The sequence below is a fragment of the Phycomyces blakesleeanus genome, assembly GCF_001638985.1.
Source record: "Phycomyces blakesleeanus NRRL 1555(-) unplaced genomic scaffold PHYBLscaffold_40, whole genome shotgun sequence".
Taxonomy (NCBI): Eukaryota; Fungi; Mucoromycota; class Mucoromycetes; order Mucorales; family Phycomycetaceae; genus Phycomyces; species Phycomyces blakesleeanus.
This window is the reverse complement of record NW_017265170.1, coordinates 254689-280921: the sequence shown is the minus strand read 5'-3', so window position 1 is coordinate 280921 and position 26233 is coordinate 254689. Positions and strand designations below refer to the sequence as shown.

General features: G+C 38.2%; 8 protein-coding genes across 8 annotated transcripts in view; 3 read left to right on the top strand and 5 right to left on the bottom strand.

The window, feature by feature from the left end:
- Positions 1-66: 66 nt before the first annotated feature.
- Positions 67-1255, bottom strand: PHYBLDRAFT_184014 (hypothetical protein; the record flags this gene model as incomplete). Its single annotated transcript, XM_018438869.1, has 7 exons — positions 67-338; positions 415-523; positions 578-712; positions 779-842; positions 908-995; positions 1082-1149; positions 1212-1255. The coding sequence occupies 7 exons, from the start codon at positions 1253-1255 to the stop codon at positions 241-243; spliced, it is 606 nt and encodes a 201-aa protein (XP_018284007.1). The 3' UTR covers positions 67-240.
- Positions 1256-1450: 195 nt separating this feature from the next.
- PHYBLDRAFT_160724 (hypothetical protein) lies at positions 1451-2113 on the bottom strand. The gene has a single exon (XM_018434240.1). The coding sequence runs from the start codon at positions 2105-2107 to the stop codon at positions 1745-1747; it is 363 nt and encodes a 120-aa protein (XP_018284006.1). The 5' UTR covers positions 2108-2113; the 3' UTR covers positions 1451-1744.
- A 7593-nt stretch (positions 2114-9706) lies between these two features.
- Positions 9707-11879, top strand: PHYBLDRAFT_73259 (hypothetical protein; the record flags this gene model as incomplete). The annotated part of the gene is made up of 5 exons (XM_018442811.1): positions 9707-9756; positions 10104-10265; positions 10604-11007; positions 11309-11374; positions 11815-11879. The coding sequence occupies 5 exons, from the start codon at positions 9707-9709 to the stop codon at positions 11877-11879; spliced, it is 747 nt and encodes a 248-aa protein (XP_018284005.1).
- A 308-nt stretch (positions 11880-12187) lies between these two features.
- On the bottom strand, positions 12188-13111 carry PHYBLDRAFT_152992 (glycosyltransferase family 8 protein; the record flags this gene model as incomplete). The annotated part of the gene is made up of 2 exons (XM_018433044.1): positions 12188-12608; positions 12672-13111. 2 exons carry the CDS (start codon positions 13109-13111, stop codon positions 12188-12190), a joined length of 861 nt encoding a protein of 286 aa, XP_018284004.1.
- Positions 13112-15164: 2053 nt separating this feature from the next.
- Positions 15165-16334, bottom strand: PHYBLDRAFT_73261 (hypothetical protein; the record flags this gene model as incomplete). The annotated part of the gene is made up of 4 exons (XM_018442812.1): positions 15165-15324; positions 15455-15590; positions 15760-15879; positions 16178-16334. The coding sequence occupies 4 exons, from the start codon at positions 16332-16334 to the stop codon at positions 15165-15167; spliced, it is 573 nt and encodes a 190-aa protein (XP_018284003.1).
- Positions 16335-18171: 1837 nt separating this feature from the next.
- Positions 18172-18868, bottom strand: PHYBLDRAFT_160723 (hypothetical protein). The gene is made up of 2 exons (XM_018434239.1): positions 18830-18868; positions 18172-18762 (listed from the first exon to the last, which is right to left on the bottom strand). The coding sequence occupies exons 1-2, from the start codon at positions 18855-18857 to the stop codon at positions 18323-18325; spliced, it is 468 nt and encodes a 155-aa protein (XP_018284002.1). The 5' UTR covers positions 18858-18868; the 3' UTR covers positions 18172-18322.
- Positions 18869-19445: 577 nt separating this feature from the next.
- On the top strand, positions 19446-23375 carry PKC1 (protein kinase C; the record flags this gene model as incomplete). Its single annotated transcript, XM_018442813.1, has 13 exons — positions 19446-19902; positions 19941-20243; positions 20300-20833; positions 20900-21079; positions 21151-21224; positions 21278-21419; positions 21495-21967; positions 22019-22102; positions 22160-22251; positions 22298-22474; positions 22565-22847; positions 22922-23029; positions 23088-23375. 13 exons carry the CDS (start codon positions 19446-19448, stop codon positions 23373-23375), a joined length of 3195 nt encoding a protein of 1064 aa, XP_018284001.1.
- Positions 23376-23974: 599 nt separating this feature from the next.
- The window catches only part of PHYBLDRAFT_137534 (hypothetical protein), a 3118-nt gene continuing 859 nt past the window's right edge, over positions 23975-26233 (top strand). Inside the window, exons 1-3 of the mRNA XM_018429861.1 lie at positions 23975-24283; positions 24358-24699; positions 24986-26030. Coding sequence (XP_018284000.1) covers positions 24036-24283; positions 24358-24699; positions 24986-26030 — 1635 coding nt within the window. The 5' untranslated portion in view covers positions 23975-24035. The remainder of the gene's footprint in view (positions 24284-24357; positions 24700-24985; positions 26031-26233) is intronic.

Sequence of the window (26233 nt, the reverse complement as noted above, 5' to 3'; positions counted from 1 at the left end):
ATGGTAAAGAAACTTAAAGTGCCTGGGTTAATCGACGTTAAAATATACCCCAGAAAGACGGCGATTATGTCATACTCCGCCGTGAGAAGATACACACCCTCCCGCACGGACGAGATGAGAAATTTTGTTTTATTTTTTTATTATTTGTTATAAAAAAGGCTATAGTCAAACAAGGTTTCGGTTACAACTCTAAAAGACGGTGGTAGATAACCCCCAGACCAAAACATACATGCCTATATATTAAGAGCTATTAAACATCTTTGAAATACTGGGCATCTCAGTCAACATCTTCTGTGCCTCGGATTGAGAAGCATTGATCTCTTTCATAGCCTCAGGATCTTCAAAAGCATAATAGTTTAGCAATAAGTTCTTTCTTTCTTTTTTACATCATTTTAAAATTCTATATACCCTTACCGAGGTTCTTCATCATCATGGGTAGAATAAACATAGCAATACCACTGAATCCAAGCATCAAGAACATTGGGTTCTTGAACATACCCAGTAAATTAAACCCTTGCTTTTTCTACACCACAGTAGTCAGTATAATCGTCTGCTGTTATAATCACTTGTAGCTTACAACAAAGTATTCAGCTTCAAGTTTGGCTCTTAATTCGAAAGGATGATCAATATGTAGTCCAGTCGAAGCCCAGTTGTGCCCGCTTCCTGTATAAGCACCAACCACGTCTCCGTCTTCTGTTACGTCCACACGCAACTATAAATATCCATCAATACTTGTCATGAGTTCAGAACTTTGTTTGTTGGTTCGCTTTAATTATACCTTTGGGAAGATGTAGTCGATCGATCGAATTTCCAAGAGGTATGATCCAGGTACGATGTCAAGGCTATAAAAAATGGATGAGTTTGATGTAGTTTTTTTCTTCGTTGTTGTTATAGAATGTGTACTAACAATTCAAACTCTCCATTCTTTTTGATCAAAGTAGTATAAGCTGCTCCATTAAGTGTAACACGTGTTGATGGAGAGAGGAGGCTGACATCTGGATAGAGGAAAAATCAAAGTAATAATAGTCAATAAAACTAAAGTTTCAATATACCTCTTCTTTCTTTCTTTCTCTTTTCTTACCTGGCAAGATGCCATTTGTGCTAATTACACCATTCACCTTGGCTGCCTGTGCAATGGCAAAAAATAAACTTTGACCAAAACCAGATTAGCTGTCGATCAGCAAGTTTCTAGATTTAGTTTGGAACCCTACCTTGCAACCCATACAATATACGTAAAGCTGATGAGGCGAGTCATGATGTTACAAAGTAATGAAACTCGAACAAACTCACAAAAAAAGTACAATCGTGCTTTGGCTTGCTGTTGAATCTCAGCATCTGATAAGCCAATCAAATACATAACTTATACACACACACAGATAGGGTCTTTTACTTAAAATTTTACTTTAATTTTTTTTCACGAAATAAAACTTAATAAAATGCATGATGTTTTATATGCGCTTAATATTAATCGCATTTTGGAAGTGCTTTATTTATTATTATTACTATTATATTATATATATATATATAAATAAAGATGTATGTGTGCGTTGGGGTATTTACGGTATCATCCCATTGAATATTAAAATAAGATAAGATAAAAAAAAAATGACAGCAAATAATGAAAGAGATAGAGGAAAAGAAAATAGCAAAGTGAATACAAACAAACAAACAAACAAACAAATAAATGAGAGAAAATAAAAGGTGTGCGTGGGTGGATAAGTAAGTGGCCATAATAGAATTTCAACTATGCTGCTGACATCTTGCTCTCCACCATTTTCAGTAAGAGGGTAGAGTATTTTTCGAGTAGATGAAGTGTGGCTGGCTCTTCGAGGTTGTTTGTGAGTACGATCTCATTCGCGACAGGAGTACTTGGGGATGTTGGAGATGAGGTCGAAGTGGGTATGTTGGCCGATTTATTATCTATTGTCTGTGAAATCTTGCTGTTCATTTCACCTAGCTTGCCCTCAAGAATAGTCAAAAAGGCTCGATTCTGATCAGCATGCTTGGAGAGAGAAACAAAGGCATCTAATACGCTGTCCAGTAAGATCTCTGCTCCTTCAAGATCGGACAGGATGGATTCGTTATTATGATCTTCATTAGGAGTCATTGGTGGCACAGGTGAGGATGGTTCTGATACAGTAGCAGGAGCAGATGTTGACATAAGGGTATCTTGGATATTATTAGTGGGGATTGTGACCTCAAGAGGAGACTTTGAAGACACAGTACCGACATTCTGAGCTTTTGTATCCTTTAATTGTGATAAATACTCCATGTGATCATCGGCCTGCCGGGTAATAACATGCTCATCCAGCTCTGTATCTTGTTTCATCTTGATGTGCTCCTGTATTATCTCCTCTTCTTGATCTTTGGTGACTGTAGTCAATACTTCTTCGGATATAGATTGGGAGTTGTCTTCTGACTTTGAGTGAACAACTGTTTCATTTAGCTGGACATCCGATTCTGATATCTCTTCTTCACTAGCATCCACCAAGCTATTTACTCCCTCTACTATTGGTTTAGGCGTAGCAGCGTCTTCCACACAAAGCTTATCCAAAACGACGTCTTCTACTTTATGCTTGTCCAAAACAGGTTTTTCTGAATCGAATACGGGTAGTACAGCTTCTTCTAAATCAGGCCCAACACTTAAAGTATCGTTCGCTTTCGACGGAGTTTGATCAACTTGTTCTGTCACAATTCCACTAGAAGCTTTATCCTCAACTTCATGCTTGGGTTCGATAGGTTCATCAAGTGTAGTCTTGGCAAACATATATTCATCACGAACAGGTTCGTCCGGAGTGGACTGAGCTGAGAAAAACACGTCTGCTTTTAATTCTTTGGAAAAGGTATCTTTCGGTTCTGTCTCGACTGACAAAACTGGCTGTGTATCAACCGAGGATGCCACAACCGCTTCCGCTATTTGCTCAGGCAAAGCATATCTTTGATCATTGTCACAAGTTTTAGAGACCTTGGTTGACCCAGATTTGTCAGATACAGATTCCTCTAATGTCAGTTTAGAAATATCTCTTTCTTTTACATCGGACTTGGATATGGCAAGTTCTTCTACAACTGGCTTTGTAAAAACAAATTCTTCTACAGCTGGTTTTGTAGAGACAGACTCTTCTACTGCTGGTTTGGTAAGCACAGGTGCTTTTTCTTCAACAACTGTAGAAAGATTCTTTTTCGGTTTTGGAGGTACCATAACAGAATCCGCCACATCACTTTGGAGTGGAGCAGGTGTATCATGTGTTGAGTTTACTGCGTCCGGCTCTTCCTTTGTAATGTATGTTATCGAAATAACATTCTCTATAGTTTGGTTCCCCTGCGAAGGCTCCTCTACTGTAAACTTGGCCAAGATAATTTCTTCGGATTTCTCCTTGGTAGGTTGAATAAATTTGTGCTTATTTGCCATAGAATCATCTGGATTGACTATATTTGAATCTGAGGCTACTGCCTTGACGGGGATCTTATTAGACACACCAGGAGTAGGTAATTCCGCTATAGTAACATCTTCTTTTGTCTCGGTACTGGAGTCTTCGCCAGATTCTGAGGGAGTACAACATGTGGTTGTGTCACTCATGGTGCTCACAGTGCTCAAGGTACTGTCTGTCGAGTTTCTCTGACTGTCCTTACGTTGACCAACTGAAGAAAGATAGCGTGCAGTGATACTCAGGCGCTTGGTTGCATTTTCCAGTTTTTTCTGAAGCTCTCTCAAGGCAGGAGTATCCTTGAGTGATGCCAGGTCTAGTCGGGATTGTTGTGACAAGGTTGACACACCATCTACCAGACGAGAGGCGTTTATTTCGTTGGCAAGGTGGTCAAGGTTGATACTTCTGCGGGCTGACATGGACATTGATGTCGTTCTGCTTAAAGAAGTGCTCATCCGGTTTGGTTCTCGTGAAGCGATATCTCTTGAAAGAAGGTCGTCAACATTATCCTCACTCGACCCCTCGTCTTCTTCAGGAGCTGAGTTTGTCTGGGCTGTCTCGTTGTCAGATGTGGGAGACTTCCGTCCGTCTTCTCCAAAGTTGGTTTCATTACTTTCGAGGCCGTTGGGATCTTCATGAAGATCGTGTACAGATACCTCAAACGGATTACCAATAATGTCTTCTTCTGTCGTAGGTGGGATATAAATTGTTTCTTCTTCTTCGTTATCCTCGTCGTCGTCTTCTTCATCACCATCATTCCCATCATTATCATCTTGGCCTTGACCTTGGCCTTGGCCTTGGTGCCGAATGATTTCTGAGTCACATTCCTCATCTCCGTTGTCTTGTTCGTCTACATTATTTGGAATCTCTCTCTTTGGTACAGGAGGCTCTACCGATCGTTGGCGAGGTAAATCACCACCGCTACTTCTGCGTTGTTTGGGAGGAGTGGGTGTCCGGAGTATGTTTCCTGGTGGCTCGGTCACGGACTCGGGCTCTCTTTTTCCAGAGTAAAGCCCTAATCCTCCACTCGCACGTTTGTTGAGCATCGTTTCGCTTGCCCGGGGTCTTAGGCGAGGCGAGTCTTTCGCAGGTGATATATTGGTTAGTGATGTTATAATGGGCTGGCCGTCTTTTCTATTCAATGCATCGCGAGACACTTGGCGTCTGAGAACCTGATTCATACGTGGCTGAGGGTGGCGCGATTGCCCGTAAGCTGGAATGACTCTTGGGCTCGGTGGAGGTGGATAATGTGAGACCTGACTTACAAGACGTTCCCTTCCAGAGGTTGGAATGCCATTGTATAGCCTTCCTAGCTTGCCTTGAATTTCCGGTACCTTTCTTTCACCCGCTGTGTTTGTAGGTGTTCTGGGCGGTGTTGTAGGATTTTTCGATACATCTTTAGCATGATGGTTATCGGTAGAAGAAGGTCGGTGATGTCTATGAGCGGCTATGGGTGGTGTGCTTGTTGGTGGACTATTGGTTGTAGTCGACTCATTGACAGTAAATGAGTTTGCCAATGGACTTTCAAAGCGAGAAGGTATGACAGAATTTGAAGTGTCGATCCTGTTTCTTCTTCCTCCTGATGCTGCCGCTTTCTTGTATATATCTTCGTACTTCTGCTCGGCAGGTGATATACTTGAAAAAGTTCTTCGTTCGCCTTGTCGAATCATCTGAGAAAGACTGGCAGTTGGTCTGAGTATAGTCGCTGTAGACACGCGTCGTAGGCGAGACTTTGCAGCTCCACCCAGCAACAATGCCCGCTTCTCGTCTGGGAGAACGTCTTCTGGCCCTCCTCTTCCTAGTGCGCGTGTGGTGTATTCTCCCATGGCAGTTGCCTGCTTAAGTTTTGTGTCTCTTTCACTAGCCCTTGCCTTCATCCGAGCCACAATCTCATCGCTGACCTTCCACACAAATATGGTGCCATCGGAACAAGTACTGATCATCCGAAGTGAGTCCGTAGATGTGCGGAGAAATTTGACAGAAGTGACGAGTTCAGCATGTGCACAGATCTTGTCGATACATATGCTATTGGTTAAATCAAACAGGCGGAGACAACGGTCAGAGCCACTGGTGACCGCGTAAGTACCCGAAAATGGATCGAGATCGATGTTGATCAAACTTCCCCCAGAGTTTTCAGCAAACGAGCTATTGGCCAATTCTTCGGCTGTCTCTGGCTTACAGATACAAAATGGTTTACCGGACTCGATACTAAAGACATAGAGTCGACGCTCGCCAGTGACAGTTGCTACATACCGAGCTGTCACATCCATGGCCATGTCAAACACTGTGCTACGGCCAGAGTAGTTGTGATACGTTGCATAGAAGCACCCGTTTGGTACAGGAATATCAGTGACACGCTTGCGGAAAATGACGCCTTTGTCCGCTCCACAGCTGATCAGTTTATCCGCATCTTTTGTAAACTTTACTGCTGTAATGGAAGAAGAATGATCATCTAAACTCTGGACCAACTGAAAGTTGCGTTTGACGTCAAAGATATGTAGTAGTCTATCACGACTTCCTGTAGCCACCAAGCATGGCATATCTAGTGAATAAAATATAAGAAATACATATGATGTAATGTGATGTGATCAGTAATGTGTGTGTGTTTAAGCTCACATTATTTTTAGATATGTAATATATAAAGGTGTGGGAATTTAAAAAGTGCTTCATTCCTTCCTTACCATCTTTCAAAGGGTTTGAGAAATCTATTGAAAGGATTTCGGAGTCGTGGGCTTCTTGGAATGCGATTTGCTCCCAGGTTTGCATATTGTGGACTCGTAAATTACCATTGCGATCGCCAGTTGCCATTAGTTTTCCATCGCTACTTATTTTGAGTGCCCTGATACCGAAATCAGGGAGTTGATCGTCTGCCAGATCTAACCAACATAGGACATCATTAAGCTTAATTATGTGTATTACACTACATTACATTACACTACAGTACACTACACTACAGTGCATTATGCATATTTGTTGTTGTCCCCCCAGCCCAACTCACCGACGTCCTTTTTGAGTTTGGAAAATTCTGCGGCATCTGTATCAACATAAAGCATCTTGACCAATTCTCGCGAATATATATTTCGACGGTTTGATGATCCATGGACGGTACTATTGCTAGGTGAAAGTTGGCCAGACCAAGGCAAATTTCCGTGGGTCGGCGAAACCGATGTGCTATTAGATAAATGAGAAATAGAGGAGGCTGATGAGGAGGGCCCAAGCCCAATATTAACGTGATCAAGGCTCCAGAATCGAATGGTGCCATCAGCAGAGTGAGTAACAAATGAATGGGGTGGTATATGCGAATTAGGCGCCCCTTCTTCATGAGGAGGGCATGTCTACAGAAAGAAGAAAAATAAGAGGAAGAAGAAAAAGATATTACAGATAAACTTACTTCAACTCCCCATACACAATCGCTATGTGCTATAAAACTTCGGTATTTGCCGACTTTCATTAAATCTTTGATATCCCACACATAAAGAGATCTATCTGAATAGACTGCAGTCACTTTTTTGGTAGACTCATCATAAGCAACTGCAATGATATCTGGGTAGCATGTACTGGCATCAGCCACAGGCAAACTTTCGGGAGATGTTATTGAACTAATATCGATTCCCAAAGGATGTGGTTTTGGTATCATTCCACAATACTTGAGAGTCTCTGGCTCAAATAATCTGTACGTTTACATCAGTTCACAGTATACCAAGAGAGATATTTGTGCATATATATATATATATATGTGTGTGTGTGTGTGTGTGTGCGTGTGTGTAAGATAAACTTACCTTATTATACCGTTCGCGCAGGCACAAATCACATAGGTGGATGATACTGAAAGCGAGTATGCCCCTTTAACCTAATATATGCATATTACTTTAATTCAATCTGACCTATAAGTCGACTTTTAATTTCTTCTGTCTTGACTTGCCTGGAGGTCGACCCATTTATCAATTACTCGGCCTTCTTTGAACATGCATAGGATGCCATTATCTGTAAGAAAATATACATTGCCAATTGTCGCACGATCACAGGCCACATCTACAAAATTACTTTCTCTAAGGGATCCAAGGATCCCTGATCTTCCATCGAGAACCTGTGTTTCCCGAGAAGAAAGGTTGCCCTTTGTTTTATTGGAGTTGTGTTAGGATTGATTTCTTGTAACTTCTCAATGTATATATGTATATGTCTTGATTTGACTCACTCTTTTCGGAATACGTCCGCGCGCATCCAAATACCAGAATTTGACGTGCCGCAATCCGGCGGTTACAAAGTAGGTACCATCTTTAGCAAATGAGAGAGCATTGACCTTGCTGGTGATCTTGTTGCCGGCTAGCTTTGTTCCCTTGCGCCAGTTCCAGACGTAGATGTAGCCGTCATGCTATATATATATAAAGAGTCCAACATACCAGGCATGAGCTTGCTTTTGTGCTAGACACATGACTTTATGCCATGCCAGTTGTTTGCACCTGAAATCCGATGGACACCAAGTAACGCATGTTCGGTGAGAATGCTAGGGAAAAGACTCCGAATTTATGCCCCCGACACTCGTGGAGAAGCACTCTTTCTTTCACATCCCAGATGAGAATACGAGGTTGGTGGCCCATCTATTGACATGGTATTAATTATGCTCTTTAGACAACAATCTGTATACCTATTTCTATTTCTAGCTCTATATTCATAATAATAATAAAAGAGATCATTTTGTATATTTGTGTATTGATGTGTGTTACCTCGCCAGCAGCCAAATAATTGCCATCGGGAGAGAAGGCCAAACAGCTGATTGGTTTGGCTCTTTGGCTGGCCGGCGTGTTCTTTTTGTCGTCTGTTTCCCTTGCGGTTCCCGGTGCAGCAAATTCGGCTTGACTAGAACTAAGTGGTGCCAGAAGAGGACTCATGGCTGCGAGTGGGTGTGCGGCCCCAGGACGTAAACCTGCCGCTCCTGAAGCCCCTCCAGCTGCCGTAACTGGAGATGCTGCAACGGTTGGAGGGTATAGAAAAGCTACCTGTTTATTCCGTTTGTGGTTGTAGAGCACTACAACAGCTCCTGCCGCATAAGCTATTAAATCTTGAGATTCTGCTGTTGCAAGGATATTCGAGGAGGCGGTTGTAAGTCCAAGGATTCGTTCAAGCTTCAACTACAAAAATCCAAAGTCGAAAAACAAATCCAAATCCAAAACAAAAGAAAATGTTGTTGAGAATACAATTGCAATCAGTAATGACGGTCAAGTCATGTCAGACGTACATTGTGTACAGGTCGAGGCACTTCTTTCCGTTTTCTCCGCAGCCCACCGGCTCCTAGAATGGGAGAAGCAGCGGCATGGTGTGATGTATAATTGAGTTGGTATGATCCGACTGTTGTAGATTGTGATGGTGGAGGAGCCACATTTCCAGAATTCACTGGGAATAGATCCATGGTTTGAACCTTTAGCAGAAGTTAAGTCTGGCACTGAATAGAAATACACTATTTCCCGTTCGAGCCAGTGTGATGTAGGCAAGCCGGGTATATCTGCAACTCGGACCGGACACAACAATAACAACTATGAATCCTCCCCCCCCCCCCCCCACACACAGGAACACAAGGATCGTTGCTCTTCTTGTCGTCACCCTTCCTTACCTCTTTAATATAAAAAAAAATTAAAAAATTAAAAAATTAAAATTAGTCAGTCCTCACCCCCAATTTTTCTTTAAATAATATATATTGCAAGTCTCAAGGTAGGATAGTCATCTGAGGGGTTGACTGGCTAGGTGTTGGTTCCTTTGAAGAATTGCCGGTTGTACTTGTTACTTTACCTACAATGCCCTTTTAATTATCTGTTTGATTATATGCCCTTTATACCCTTTATTCTATTTGCTTTTACTGCTTGAATCTCGGTCAATCTTTATTTTGATTTTTTGAGATCAAACATTCCAAGCATATTTTTATTTTTCTGTTTTCATTTTTGAGTTTTGAGTTTTGAGTTTTGAGTTTTGAGTTTTTATTTATTTATTTATTTATTTATTTATGTTTATATCAATATATATACACCTTTTGTCAAAATAATATCAAAAAAAAACAGTGTCGTACAATTCAAGAAAACAGTGTCGCGCCTTTTCTTAAAAAAAATATATGTAGCCATATATAATTGTTTTATTAAACAGGATAGTCTCAAAGGCAGTCATCAAAATATCTAGTGGAATAGCGCGCAAATCCTTTAAAAGACTACTAGGCAACTTGACTGCTAGCATCTGCAATTATTTGAGGAATAATATTTTTTTGAATATAAACTCTCTTTACACTACTCTTAAAAATGAACCAAAACTGTCCTATTGGGTTGAGTTCTGGGGACCAAGGTGGCGAGTAAATTCACTTGTAGCCATGCTTTTTGATTATCTCGAAAATTATCCAACAGTCTTACATAGACGACGTTTCCTGGTGGGGCATGACATTTCTATATAACAAGATTAATAAATTGTGGCTATATGTCCGGGGCCCGATTTCTTTCTATAATCTTTCAGGGCAAAATGGCGTGTCCTAAAAAAACACAATATATTCATTGTATTTATTAGCTTTACTACTTTTTCCCTACACTTTGTGCTTATCGATCTCTCCCTAGGCACCTAACTCTCATTCTTTTAATAGCCACAGCCTGTCTTTGGGTAACTTAATATTAAAATACTGTTCCATACGAAAAACAAATACACTAGATCAATAGGCAGTTATGCAGAAGATCACGAGGAGTTGTTGTCATTAAAGCGTGGCGAAATCTTCCTTGCTATTTTACTATCTATAAGCCTTCTTAAACGTCTAATGTCTTTCTCTTTTTTCACCTCCTTGTATTTCCATAATTTGACAGAATCAACTGGCAAGTAATTCTCGTCCACTCTTTTTTGGAAAACACAAAAGAAAATATTTATAAATATTTGATATTCTGGCTGGTATTAATTATTAAAATGATAATGGATCCTTATGGGCCAGATAGAGTTATTCCGTGCTGATAAAAAGCTCACAATTTGCGGTCCGGTAGAATCAAAATGTCGTCTCCCATCAGGAAATATTGTGTCTCATCAGAGAAGGTCGCCCCCCTAAAATTCGAGATACTCTTCAGTTTTCAAGTCAAATAAGCCTTTCATGAAATCCTTTCATGCCGTGGTTCAATCATTGTGAATATTTGAATTAATAATTGGAACTTATCGCATCCTTATAGCTTACTTTCTTATAGTATTTCTGGATTGTTTATCGATAACAATTATGTTTACAAGATTGGAACAATCTATAATCATCGAATTATATGGGTGATAATCAATCGTTTGTCAAAAATAATTGAAGCAACAAGATTTCAGCCCGGAGAAGTTCGCTTGCAGGCCATTTGCGACGTGTTGAAGTTGGGGTACAAAGATAATAATTTCTACTACAATGCTGATGGCATTATTATCAATAACAAACACAAGATAGAAATTGCCCTTGTTAAAACTATGGGTATTTTTCACCACTCAAACGACTCAAAGGAGACACAGGATTACATTAAGGTAGGGTATGGGCTAGTTTCAATGCTTCATTGGATTAGCCGAAAGTTTCTCTACAGAAACTTTGACACCTTCAAAAGAATTGGTGTGTTCATTATTCAAATAACATGTATCTTCTTCACTTTTGAAAAAAAATTGCATATGTAGCCAACTTTTTAATACTCATTTTATAGCCACCAAGTTGAAAATTTGACGAGCTTCGATCCCACATAGCAAATTTTTACATAAAAGAATTGTATAGGCTCGGTTGAAGTGCCAACAACAACAATAATCAGTGAGGAAAACTTAAGAAAGTTAGGCAATTAACTCTGGTTCATGAGAGCGTGTTATTTATTTTTATTATATAACGCTTTGATGTCTTGTTTAAAACCAATGCTTTTTATTAGAAAATGATAATAGAAACGTACAAAGAAATAGACACTTTAGAAAATTGCCATATAAGCAATATGAAGGTAAAGACTAGAAAAGCACCTGGTTATGAAGACATTAGTGAAATACAGAATAATTTCAAAGCAATACTATTATTAAGTTTCCTCATGCTTATATCCAAAAGAGAAGTAGACTTAACATGAATAGTTCATCAATTTAACAGAAATAGTATACATACCATCTTTTCTTAAACTTTGAGAAGTCTACCTGCAAATGAATAAGCCAAATGGAACGAATGGCTACAGAGACTTTTAATACGAAAAATAAGTAACTCGCTATGCAAAATTAATTAATAGCATCTAAGGTGAAAGAAAACACAAGAAAGCAAGAGAGATGAAATAAGTATCCACTTATTCCCTCTCGCGCCGAGTTTAAATTATGTGTGTATGGGGGGGGGGGGTCTACTTTTTTTTTATGTCGCCTGGAGCTTTAAATTATAAGGCTGTGTGGCTTTTGTAAATAGAGAATTTAAACTCGGCACGCGAGGGAATGCTTTTTACTTATGGGGTAGTCAGACAACATTACTAAAAACAGTTCCAAAGAAAAAAAGCGACCATGTCAAATTAAAGGGCATGGATTAGCAGGCATAGTTACTTTTATTTAAAATAATTAAATAAATTGAACCATTTTATTAAGAGTAGTATTACTGTCCTAATCCTCATCACTACTATTATTGTTTAATTCATTTATGTAATGCAGCTATTTTGTTCATATCTTTTTATGATTCCCGGGCCATCGTGAATTGACCAAAAATGAAAGAAAAAATCGTAGCACTTTGTAAACTTGCATAACATGATGTGTAATTTTTTTTGGTATATTATAAGCTTGTGACCCTATTAATTCGCTTGAATGCTATCGTAGGTATTCCACCATAATCTATAAAGTGGATAATATACATCCTCACCCTCCTGTGGAGTTTCCCTATTGGCATCCCATGGCTTTGATAAGATATAGTGCACGTTCTTAACCTTTGTTTGGTCCCACATTGCCTCGTGTGTGCCAGCCAATGTTTTGAGTGCGTTATAGATATAAGGCAGCTTCACCCACTTTTGGTCAAAAACCTGGTTTAAAAAGTCCTGGTCCGGGAACAGATATACAGTCAAATCTTCCACAGTCATCAGTTGGTGGAGGATCTCATCAAACTTGGCCTGACTTGGTTGAAGAACGATCAGACCACTGTTGAAATAGGACTGTGCCGTACTAGCCGGTTCCGGTGTAGATTTTGTACAACCAGTATATGGACAATTGGCAGGAGTCCTATTTTATTACATTTAAAAAGGGATGAGATGAGATGTGATTATATATATGTATATATATTACCAGCTGTCTGGATATGCCTTTATCTTTTGAGGGTTACATGTACAGGCGTGGCAGGCCATAATCCAACCTTCTGGCATCGGTATTTCCATCAATTCATCCATGTTTTGAAGTGGCAGCATGTCAGCATCCATAAGCACCAGGCGGTCGTACTCTTCTTGTTCCCATACAGCCAACTTTGTCCATGTTTCCGTAAAACGTTCTGTAAAGTAGCTAGTCTTTCCAGGTGGCTTGATGGGCTCAATAGATTTAAGGTGACACCCAGCTTCCTTTAGTTGGTCCAAGGCTTGGTCTGTCACGGCAGGTGTGTGAAGAACAAGAAGCGGATAACTGCTCTTGAGCTGTCTGAGTGCATTTGCTATCACAATAACTCCTTTGACATATTTGTTTGTGCTTGTAAGCACAACAACCCATGCACAGTTTTTGGTAGCCTTTGACACCATATTAAGATGAAGAAGTGCTGTAAGATAAAGTGAAGAAAAATAGAAAGAAAGAAAAAGAGAGGAACGTAAGCAGTTTCAGGGACTTAACTGCCCAAACCCACTTTTATTTATCAATACATTTTATTCATGTTTGGTTATTTGTTTATTTGTTTTATCAAGTTCTCCATGTTTTAGAATAGCCGTAGTAGGTGATACGTATGTATTCCTTAAATAAAAGAAAAGGGGGTGGGTAGAACGCCATAATGTAATCAATGAGGTAAATGATCGGCACAAATACGCTGCCTATCTTCCTTAACATTTCTTTTTTTTTGTATATATAAAAAAAGGTCTACAAATCAGTAAACCTTGATTAGATCGGTACACTTATATTTTAAAGACTTGAGGGATACTATACTAAACAGGCCATTTCCACGCAAGCTTTTGTCTTTTGTTTTTGAGATCGATGATTATAACTCTCGTGAATCAGATGGCAGTTGATCAAAATCCTTGATACTCATGAGAAATTGGCTTTTAACCTTAATAATTCCCCGGGTTAATATTTTCCATAGATTACAGGTACATTAATAGTAAAGTGGTATTATCTATATGGTTATTTGGATTTGGATTTGGATTTTTAGTTTGTTTGTTTACATTTATAAGAATAATATATCCAATATTTATTTTAGCTCTTAAGACTCTGTGGGTAAATCTGGGTGTGGTGAGATAATAGGCTACAAGTAAAACTCAATGATCGAATTAAGGGTTTCTTGAATGTATCAAAATTGAGCTGAAACAAGATTATGCCCAAGTAATTTCTTATTTATTTATATCCATATACACACACAATAATAATAACCGATAATTATGCAATGTATCTAGGCTCTAACACTCAAAATAAGATAGAAATATATCAAAATATATGCCTGTGATTGGGTGTATATCTTTATCAGATTGCTTGTCAATACACAAACTTTGTATTTCAAGGAATAAAAGCAAATTATATAGCTATCCAATTGGTAAACGACTTGTAATATCTGCGTCTGACCTTTACATATAACATATAACATTAAACATACAGACATACTAAGTGTAACTGTATTTGTTAACCATTTAAAGAAAAATAAATAAATAAGTATAACGTATATTAAAGTAATGGTAAGAAGGTAGATAAGGTATAGATTTGTAACGTCAATAGTATCAAAAGAAAAGAAAAAGACTTATGGTAGTAGTAGATATTAAGTGGCCAAGCTTTTTTTTTTGGAAATTGACCCCAATAATTCCAACCTATGGAATAATAGTCGACAATACCCCCTCTACAGATAGCATCAAAGTATAGTGCATTTATCTCAAGCTCATGAGACTTTATATCTGATTCTCTTTGAATTTTTTAAACAGTTTCTCAAGTTTTTCTTTAGACCTCATTTATGGAATAGGCTCTTTAACATTTACATAATACAGGCGAATGGTAAATTCCGATTAATTGTTATGTTCATTCAAAGAAAGAGGGCATAATGCACTGTTCAGGAATGTCTAACCGCGACAATGCATAATCTCTTGGTGAATTGGGATAACAATTAAACTAAAAAAACTTTACTTTACAGTGGTATGCTTCTCCATAGATTAGGTCTTCCAGAAGCTCAGCATTTATGGTTATTAAAACTATTCTGGATTCATAGTGAATTAACTCACGGAGGCAAGGTTCACGATATATTCTGCCATCCACTTATTCTCAAAATATCTCTCTAGAGTCCTCTTCTAAAAAAAAAATTATGAAAATCTCATGTTCTTCTTCCACTTGATCTTTGCTTTGAGAATCTTTGGGAGAAGACAGCAATTTAAAGAGCTTGGGCTTCTCATAAAAAAAATATCGCGTTTGTCTTCAAAGATTCTGCTGTTTATCAAGATTATTTGAGTATTTATTTATTTCCCTGGCTTCATTGCCTTATTAATAATATTTGTGATATTTTTTATCATACTTTAGCCACAAAGAAACTTCTTCTTTTTTTAGGAAAACTCAGACCCAAGTGCATTCATTAATGCTGTAGACAAGTCTACAACAAAGATAAGGTCATTTTCAATATTCTCCAACGCATTTGCTTTCAGCGGCTATTAAAGCCAGACATAACTTTTCTCCACAGAGGTTTCTGGCACCCTCTACACAAATCAATGTCGTCTTTATGCAGTTTGTTTTGTACGTAGAATTCACAATAAACACCTCGGGAAAACAAGGAGCCCTATTTATCATTACATTATCGATAAAAAAGAATACGATTTAGTTTTTCTCTCTAATTAAATCTACAGAAAAATATTTCTTTAATGAGCTCAGTAGCACTGTACTTGAAATTACTTATATCGCTAACCTACATCTTTCTAACTACTGCCACTTTATCATTTGTTCCCTTCTGAGTGTCACAAGACTTGGCCAGGTTTTCCAATATTGTTTCTGAAATTGTGCCATCCTCAATAGTAAGAAGAAATATTCTTTCTTGATGAGAAGAAGCTAAAGTTTTTGGGTTGAAAAGAGGGATTGGACAATTTTAATTGGCACCACTTCCAGGCAAAGGGAAATATGTTCGATTATTGTTGTAAGAGGATTTCAAAAAATAATGAAATTCCGCAAGGAAAAAAATTGGGCATCTTTTTTTTTCTTTTAGCGTCATCTATTTTACGCTTGCTACAGCAGACATCGGTTTTTGAACAGGCAGGATGAAAGATGGCAAATTTTCTGTCCTTAATCTTACATGTAAAATTGTTAGAAAGGGCATAGTTTTTATAGGTCGAAAGACACTCTAATTTTCATGGAATAAAAGGATTGTCTTAAGAGAATATATCTTTTCAATAGGGGTAGTGAAGTTGGTGCTCATGTTTAATAAGAGTACTGCTTTTATACAACTATTTTTATTCGATTTATGTACGGAATTTATACAATTTATGTGCTGTAAAAAAAAAGCATCGAACATTATTATTTTATTTTTACATTCAAATGTTAAAGACTTTAAAAGGGGGATATTTTTATTTTTCCTGAAAAATTTGAATTTCTTTTAAAGATGGTCATAATCGACTAAGCAGATTTCTTTAAGATCTCACCGGTGCCTTTCGTATTCCTTGATTGTATTTTGCTACGGGCTTCAGATGAATACGACACATAGCATTGGTAAAAATTTTCATATATTATACAAGTTATCCACCATCCTTTGGATACTTTTGCCTTGGTATTTGGCATCTCCAACAGACTTGCGAACATAACCAATTAAAAGAAAAAAATCTAAAGATTTCCATACGTCTTTGATTCTCCTGGACCATAAGTTATGCTGATTCCGCTATTATCTTTGCATGGGACAACACGGCACGGCACTATATCTTTGGATTAAATGGTAAACAGAAATGTAACATTATTTTTTTTATTCCATTTTACCTTTCTTGACTTTCTTGAGAAGAAGAAATTCTTCAGACTTTGCTTCTGGTGCAACTATTTGGTAACTTCAGTTGGTGCTTTCATACTGGTTCTGGCTTTTTTCAATGACAAACCTTGGACTATTTTCTGGTAATATGTATGCAAAAGAAAGAGAAAGGCAAGGTACGCGTAAGAAAGCCAATAAATAGTATATTATCCCACAAGGTTGCGCCACAATTTAATAACAACAATTCTTTATATTCTTTTGCATAACTTGCTATTGACAAAGTGTAATTGTCACTAATCATCATGTTCTATTCCTTCGTCAAAGTTTGGGGCTACTAAAGGAACATGTTGAATGAATTTCAAAGCACACAATTTTGCCCTTGTGGATTAGAGTAAGAGACCAGGTCCTGGGCAGGTACTCTTATTTCACTAAGTATTCGACAGCTTTAAATAAACTACGGCTGAGAAATGGTAGATATAAGTTGATACAGTGAAGCACATTTATAAGGCGCATTTTTGGGATTTTCTTCCAAAGTATTTTATATTTAAATAAAAAGTAGAGTGAATACTATATATATAAAATAATTCCAAAATGCTTAAAATGTCATATACTAGCTTAAGAATACCTTTTTGTACTGTTTATTGGAAAAGAATGTCCGTTCATAATATCTCATAACTCTTAAAAGTGTGCCAGGTATAATTCATTTTACTGTATTTGTTACTAAATTATCCCATTAAATCCAGTGTTTACTCCAACTTATGTAACTTACAATCGATAGAAATAATGTGTATTAATAATTTAGTGCATATAAATGAATGGTGAAAATAATTGGAGAGATAATTGTTTTCTTGTTCTTTTTTTTTCTATCTTTACCGTGGAGATACTCGGCAATTGAATGGCAAAAGTAAATTAATGTCGTTAATTATGTCTGATCAATTAAATTCAACGGCATCACAAGTGAATGGGAAACAATCCGCTATGATCTTTTCAATTGATTCATTTTTTCTATAAAAGTAATTAGTACTCACGAAAATGTACGCTTTTTTTTAAAAAAAAATAATATTCACTTAATAAACTCAGAGATATTTGCATGGTCTTGTTACGGAAATAAACTTTATAAAATAATAAAAACCAACTACAGATACGTTAATTGAAGATAAGATATAATGATAGAAAAACTATACCGAAAGTTTGTTCGTTGGTTTGTAAAAACTATAGTATAATTGTTTTGATAAGGAGAAAGGAAAGAAGAATTGTAAAAAGTAAAGAATAGGTAATTTAACAAAGCGATTTGTAACATCAATTTTAGGATATGACCCCGAAAGTTTCAACAAGCATATACCATTGTATTTGTGAGATTCATTTCAGTCTGTCGATAGCCCGCTATAGTCGATTATGGATGTGCTTATAAATGATAAAGACGAGGAGCTGTTCAAGATGGTTTTTAGCTGGGTATAAGACTAGTAGTCACACTAAATTGTGCGGCGCACATTTCCTTCCGTTCCCCAAGATCGCCATTAAAGTATTGCTACATTAAAATGTCAAGTATCGAGAACTGGTAAAACTCCTAATCAATAAAAGTACCGCAGCTTGGATCCTCATTTTGCTTTATATTATAAGTCTGTTCATTTAATATATATATATATTATCAATTGCCACTGTTCGTTAGAAATCTCTTTTGGTTGGTTTATCTTTTATATATATTTGAAACCATATATCTAGAGTTTCATGTTTCAAAGGAAAATGATAATAATTATATACACATGCAAAAAAAAAGCAAACAAAATAAACATAATCCCATCTTCTGTCTTTTTTTTTGTGTTTATTGCGTTTATTTCTTCTTTTGGTCAGCCTCCATGCGTGCCTGCACTTTTTCGTTGACTTCCTTTAACTTGGCACGCTCTTCTTCTGTTCCTCTGAAGCGCCATCCCTTGGTCTTGCGACCAGCCATCTTGGATCCAACCTTGTTCTGCTCTCTCTCAAGAGCACACCATTCAGGATCCTTAGGGAAGCTAAAAGGTTCACTAATGGTAACAATTGCTTTTTTGTAGGCAGTCTCCGATACACCAATCTTGCCATTGCGTCCTTTTTTGTGTACAGTGCCGTAGTTCATGGTACGGACTTCCTGAACAGTCACATTGTAGATGTTGGTAAGATAGGAATGAATGTCGAATTTGTTGCAACTGGGAGGTACACGGAAAGCGACTTGGTTCGACTGCAAGTTGGGTGTCTTGACCATCTTAAAGATAATGTTGGGCAAGTACACCTTGTCTATGGCACAGAGTTGCATCAGTTATCTGAGACAAGCCAAGTATCTTGTCTTCCATTAGATAATTACTCAGGCCCTGGCGGAATGGCGTGCTCATGATGCTGTCCTGGAAACGTTAAAAGAGAAAGTAAAGTCAACGCTAGGGCCCAACAACAAAAACAATCATCATGTGACTGCTTAATTAGGTCTTGTGTGTCGCCTGTCATCCTGCAAATGCAGATTCCTGTGTCGTAAGCTCTCTCACTATGGCATTCCCTTAATATTTAATCACCGCAAACGATTCCTGCTTGAATACTGCACTATACATTGCTTTCTCCCCTCTTCTCTCTCTCTATCTCTCTCTTTTACTCAATAGTATACTTAAATACATAAGCATCTATATATACATCCTTACATAAACCTTCTTTTTCCAGAAGATCTATGTCTATTATGGAGGTAACAAATGAATAAAATAAAAACCATGGGAACACTACCTTGTCTCAGGCCACTTGAACTTTTGCTTGTACAAAAAAAACGAGAAAGGAGAAAAATGAGTAGTGGTGATATAAAAGCTCAGTAAAAAACCTCTTTATGTATCATGAGCAACAAAATGATAAATTATATTTTCTTTTATACTTTATATTATATTATTTTCTCTCTCTTTGCTTCATTTTTTTTTGGTATTATACAGGATCTAAAAAACAAGATGAATGAGCTGAATTCCAAGATTGAACAAAACACTCACATGAGAGACAAAGCGATCCAACTAAGAGGAATGCTAGAGGATCACAATGCACAAAAGCAATGCGACACCCAGATCAAGGAGTCCGAGCGTTACATCAGCTACTTTTCTGCTGAGCTACGACGCATTAAACATCGGAGCTTCAGCCGACCAGCCCAAAGCCAGATTCAAGCCATGCTATCCAAACGCGCGTCAGGCGGATCCATTCCTACTAGCTCTCTTACGCATAATTTTTCTAATCGATCAATTCACTCTGAGGGGGTCGACAGCCAGAAAGATGATACAGATAGTGATACTTCCTCCATTGCATTAAATACGGTTGTATCCGAAGAAATGAATAAGCTTGATATCAATGACTTAGATGAAGATACTTTAGCAATGAAAAATGAAGAACATGATAAAAAGAAATATACAAATATAGGTAAGCTTCATTTTAAATTTTGTATAAATAAAAAAAAGAAAAATTCATTTCTACTGCTAAAAAGACAACAACAACAACAACAGATTTATTACAAGCAGAGACACCGATTAATCGGGCCAAAGTGTGCCTGAAATTACACGAACTAGAGTATAAAGTTGATGTAGAAAAAAAGGTTCAGGACGGTATACGCAATCTCGCCTTGACCCTCGATTCTGCCACCGACCGTAAACGCAAGTCAGAAATTCTTGAAAAACAAAATGAGAGTCATGAAAAGATGGGACTTTTATCCAATGCAGTTCGTAAATACAAGAACCTTTATTTAGGGGACGAGGATGATGTTGGTAAGTCTAAGTTTGACATGCTGAAACAAGGTAACAAACAAATGCTCTTAATTAAGATCTTTCCCCGATTCGTGCGGTTCCTGGAACACGCCGCCCGATCACTGGTACTCTCCAACTCAAGGTCATCGAGGCGCGCGAATTGACCCATGCACCCACTAGGATGTTCAAAATAGCTCATACAGCAGTTGAAATCAAAGTAGACGGTGCTGCTCAAGCCCACACCAAACTTTCTCGCAACAGCCGCTGGTCAGAATCATTTGAATTGCATGTCGACAAGGCCACAGAGATTGAATTAGTAATCTATGATAAATCGGGAGATCGTACACTTCCTATAGGTTTATTATGGCTCAAAATATCTGATATTGCGGAACATTTACGTAAGCAAAAATTGGCACAGGAGCAAGACCTGCAGTGGGTATCTGCAGATATTGCACAGCAGCAGCAAGAGTCTCAACAGCCACAGCAATCCCAGGAGTCTCAAAGCGCAGTACAACATTGTACAAAGGACTCCCCGAACGATTACTCCAAAAACATCTCTGCTTGGTTTGATGTGGAACCAATCGGTCGTTTACTTTTAGATATCCAGTTTGGTAACTCAATATAGGTGGTGTATGAATGCTAATCCAAAAATGAATTAACCCAGTCTTCGTATATAGTGCGTGAAAACACGGCTTTACGACCAAGGGATAAATTAGAGCGTGCAGGGGCAGTGCGAGAAAGGAAGGGCGAGGTGCATGAGATGAATGGCCATTTATTTGTAGCAAGAAGATATTACCATATTATGAAATGTGCCTTATGTAACGATTTCATGGCTAAGCTTGTTTTCCAATGTGAAGGTAAAAAAAAAAGATTGTCTACAAAAGGAAAAAAAAGTGAAATAGTTTTGCTGAGCAATCTAGCTATCTAGATTGCGGGCTAGCCTGCCACACAAAATGTTACTCTCAGATTGTCACCAAATGTAGTCGCCAAGCTTTGAAAACGGTAATATAATATGGTTAATATGAAGTAATTTGTATTCATTTATGTTTTTAAAGACTAAACGGGATCAGGGCTCGGAAGAGCTGAGACACCATATACCCCATCGCTTTGACTCTCTCGCTATTATCAAAGCTAATTGGTGCTGTCACTGCGGTTTCTTGTTACCCATCGGTTTTAGAGGTGCAAAACGATGTGAAGGTAAGTGTGATTATGTTGTATCGATAGATTTTAGTCCCATCATTTAATTTTATTTAAAACAATGATTTTAAACAGAATGTGGCGTTACTTGTCACAAGAAATGCGCCCCTCTTGTTCCTGCCTTTTGTGGATTACCCATGAAAAAGGCTAATAAGATGCTGAGCGAGATGAAGGTTGTTAATCAGCGTCGGACACCGCACCCTAACAGTAAAACACAATCTGCAATCGAAGGACAACAGACCTACAGCAAAGCAAGTAATGCTTATCACACCAATGGTAGTGGAAGTACCAGCAGCAGTAGTAGTAGTGCAACAACTACCAGTAACAATAGACATTCTTTCAACTCGGGATTGGGTCTTCCCCCTCCCCCACTTTCCTCTTCATCTACTCCCACGACATCCACAAGTACCGGTAAAAATACTCAATCCTTGGGTTATTCCAAAGGGATATTATCATTTCAATCCATACCAGAAGCTGTCCGATCCTCAACTATTACAAGACCCAATGCGTCAAATCCCGGAAGAACTTCCCAGCTTATGTTTGTCAAGGTAATTTTTTTATACTGACTAGAATTATAATATCTCATATCAACATTATAGAAAACACCGGTTCATACTAACAAAAAAGTTAGTTTGGGGGATTTCAACTTTCTGGCTGTTTTGGGAAAAGGAAACTTTGGAAAGGTAAGCTAAGTTTATTAAAATGAATAAGAAAGCTTCTAACCTCGGAAGAAACGTTAGGTTATGTTGGCAGAAGAGAAATATACAAGTGAACTATACGCTATAAAGGTGCTTAAAAAGAGATTTGTTCTTGACAATGAAGAAGTGGCAAGGTATATATTATAAATTCAGATATCTTTTATTGATTTACATGTTTAGTACAAAATCTGAAAAGAGTGTATTTCAAACCGCCAACCAGGGACGACACCCATTCCTGGCCAATCTACACTCGACATTCCAGACTGAGACTCGAGTTTATTTTGTTATGGAGTACATTAGTGGTGGTGACTTGATGATGCAAATTCAACGCGAGAAGTTTTCCGAGAAAAGAGCCAAGTAAGAAGAGCAGATCTTATAAAACATCTTCTTTGGTTGGGTTAACTCTTATTCTACTTCTTATTTTTCTTTTTCATGACTGTTTTGAAGATTCTATGCGTGCGAAGTATTGCTGGCGCTAGAATTTTTGCACAAGCACGGTATTATATATCGAGATTTGAAACTGGATAATATTATGCTGTGCTTGGATGGACATATCAAATTAGTTGACTATGGCCTGTGCAAAGAGAACATGTGGGCTGATTCGACCACAAAGACTTTTTGTGGTACCCCAGAATTTATGGCACCGGAGATCATTCTTGACCTGCCCTATGGGCGAGCAGTTGACTGGTGGACATTGGGTGTCCTGTTGTACGAGATGCTGCTGGGACAGGTACCTTGATATGTCCTTTTAGAGAGGCTCTAATTTTAAATTCAATATATATATATATATATGTATATGTATAGTCCCCATTCAAAGGTGAAGATGAAGATGAAATATTTGATGCCGTTCTAGAAGATGAGATTCTCTATCCAATCAATATGTCTAGAAATTCGGTTTCTATTTGTCAAAAGGTAAATTATTAAAATGAACTAAATAATACAAACTAATATATCTTCGTTTCTATATTAGTTATTGCAAAGAACTTCCGCAAAAAGATTGGGTAGTGGAAAGGGCGATGGACAAGAAGTAAAGGCCCACCCATTTTTTGAGGGTGTTAACTGGGAAGACATGCTGGCTAAAAAAGTAACACCGCCTTTCCTGCCGTCCGTGCGAGGAAGAGCGGATACATCTAATTTTGACGATGATTTTACGAGGGAAATTCCAATTCTTACTCCTTTAAGCACTAGAGTTTTGCCTGAAGAGCAGCAGAAATTTAAGGACTTTTCTTACATAGCGGATTGGGTCTTGGAAGGATAGATTGAGATTGACAAAGAATTAATGTATTTCCTGTAATAGGAATTTTAGTCTACAAACGACAAGTGTCACAACACTGGGTTCAGGAACAAGGGCAAGCGGGCTATAAAGCTATAAAATTGACATTCTGAGAAAGAAAAATATATGTTATCTAAACACTATAAGATTCAGTTGGATAAATGTTTTTTTTGTTAACGATACTACCCATGACCAAACATACCCACCTAGAGAGAAAGAGCTATATTCATGTACTGTCCCCCCTTGCTATAATCATTCAAACCAATATTTTTCCAGAAATACCCCCGTTCTCTTAATCAAGTAGAAAAGGACATTTTAGTTAAGGCTTCCAATAGAACTTGCTAGTCATTACACAATTTCATCTCCTCACAAATACATTCGTTTCCTGGTACACGGAATAATCACTGCCCGCTTACGACTAAATTCGTACAAAAAATAATAGGTAAATTGTCACAAGTCCTACTTTGGGGACTCGATCACTTTTTTGTGGCTACAATTTCTGTGTATGAAACTGCCATCTTCCAGTACAACTTAGTTGGGAACGAATCTAATTTTTTTTTGTATTCTATATCTTTACCCATGAACGTACTTTCACGCCTTTCTTCGTCTTCTCTAAGAAAAATACGCAACCCTCTTATCAGAACAATGTCTACCCGCTATCTTGCTGATCCAAAGACTCCTATATCTCGTCTTGAAGCCAAACCGTTCTTTGAGGCCTTGACTGACAAGGAAAAGACATATGCCCACTTTATGTCGCGCGCCTCATTCCATGGTACCCGCATCGTCATTGCACAAACTAATCCAGGAGCACCAGAAATCTATGATCTCATCCTCAGTTTGTTCACTAACGAACGTGAAGAGCTTGTTGATATTGAAGCCTTGGCCAAAAAGAGGTATATTGAATTCAGACATTTGTACAAAAAAAACTAATTTTCCTGCGTTTCTGTATATATTTTCGAAAATACAGTGGTGTATCTCAAGAAGCCTTTGACCAGCTCCTGGAATATTCCGCGCAATTCCTTGGTAATCTCAGTAACTACAAGTCTTTTGGTGATGAAAAGTTCATCCCTCGTTTGTCGGCCGATGACTTTGAGAAGATTGTAGAGGCTAGCGAGTCTCACGAAGCCCATGTTCTGTTTACCAAGAAGCGGGGAGAGATGTACAATGTTGAGCCAGTCGCAAAGAATTTGATTGGATATCCTGATGACGGTCATATCTCTGGATACTACTCCAAGAATACCACCAAAGAAGATATCAAGATTGTACAAGAATATCTAGAGAAGATCAATATTAGTCCTCTAAACACAAGGTAATTAAAGAAAAAAAAACCAGGGATACTTGTAGTTGGAATATCATATGTGATGTACTGGAGAAAATATCTGTGTATGCTCGACTATTGGCTGAGAAGTCTGGTCTTGCATCTGGGCTATAGACCGGCTTTTTGTTCTAGGCTTATCTGTCCTTCCCAAACCCAGGGATTTTTCTGGACTGACGAATTCTCTTCAATTGATTGTCATATGACTCAGCATCTGTTTATCTGACTCATTTTATGGTTTTTTTTTGTGATATGTGTGAAATATATGATATTCGTGCAGATTATTCAAGACAGCAGAGGGATACCAGCTCCATATCGCATCTTCGCAAGCACCAGACGATATTCCTCAGCCTGAAACCTTGGAAAATGGCATCACTCTTGAGATATTTTACAATGATTTCCAACCCTGCATGAAAAAAGCTGCCGATATGGTCAAGGGCGCGATTCACTTTGCTGCCAATGCTCATCAGAAGAAGATGCTGGAAGCTTATTACGAATCCTTTAACTTGGGCTCAATCGACGCGCACATGGAGTCACAGAGAGAATGGCTCAAGGATATCAACCCAAGAGTAGAGACAAATCTCGGTTTTATCGAAACATACCGCGATCCTCAGGGCGTACGTGCAGAATGGGAAGGGTTTGTGGCTATGGTTAACGAAGAACAGACCAAGAAGTTCAACAATCTTGTAAGCCAAGCCCCACTGTTTGTGTCTCGCTTACCCTGGCCCCCTGCATTTGAACGTGAGACGATCAACAAACCAGATTTTACTTCGCTTGAAGTTCTATCATTTGCCACAGCAGGTGTTCCGGCCGGCATTAATATTCCAAACTATACAAACATCACTCAGCTTCTTGGATCTAAAAACGTTTCACTGGGGAATGTCATTTCAGCTCAGTCTCCTGGTGAAAAATTCCCTTTTATTCGCAATGAGGATCTTGATCTATACACAACCTATCGTAATCCATCGTTTGAGTTACAAGTTGGTACTCATGAGATGGGTCACGGAACAGGAAAATTACTCGAAGAAGATGCAGAAGGAAAACTAAACTTTGATAAAGGAACTATTGATCCTCTTACCAATCAACCGGTCCAATCTTGGTACAAGTCCGGTCAAACATTCAACTCAGTATTCAAAAGTATTGCGTCAAGCTATGAAGAGTGTCGTGCCGAGTGTATTGCTATGGTGCTTGGTCCTCATGCGGATATTCTCAAGATCTTTAACCTTGAAGGTCAAAAAGCGGAAGATGTGCTTTATATTATGTATCTCAATATGGCCAGAGCCGGTCTGACGGCCCTTGAGTTTTATGATCCCACTGCTAAAAAGGTAAATTATTGTGTTCAAAATAAAGTACAAGGGGTAGAATGGGGGGGGGGGGGGGGGGGGGGGGGGTTTTTAATTTCCAATTTTTTTAAAAACCCAAAAACTGGGGCCAAAGGTTCAAGGGAAAAACATATTTTTTTTGGGAAAGGGGGCCCTTTTCTTAAACCTTTTTTTTTTTCCCCCAAAAAAAAAAAAGGGTTTTGGGG

What these genes read in the sequence shown, in the direction of transcription:
- PHYBLDRAFT_160724 (XM_018434240.1), bottom strand. Translation starts at nt 2,107, where the DNA reads ATGACTCCTAATGAAGATCATAATAACGAATCCATCCTGTCCGATCTT.
- PHYBLDRAFT_160723 (XM_018434239.1), bottom strand. Translation starts at nt 18,857, where the DNA reads ATGAGCACGCCATTCCGCCAGGGCCTGA. An exon ending in GCCATTCCGCCAGGGCCTGA is followed by an intron (nt 18,763 to 18,829) that starts GTAATTATCTAA and finishes TCTGTGCCATAG; the next exon opens with ACAAGGTGTACTTGCCCAAC.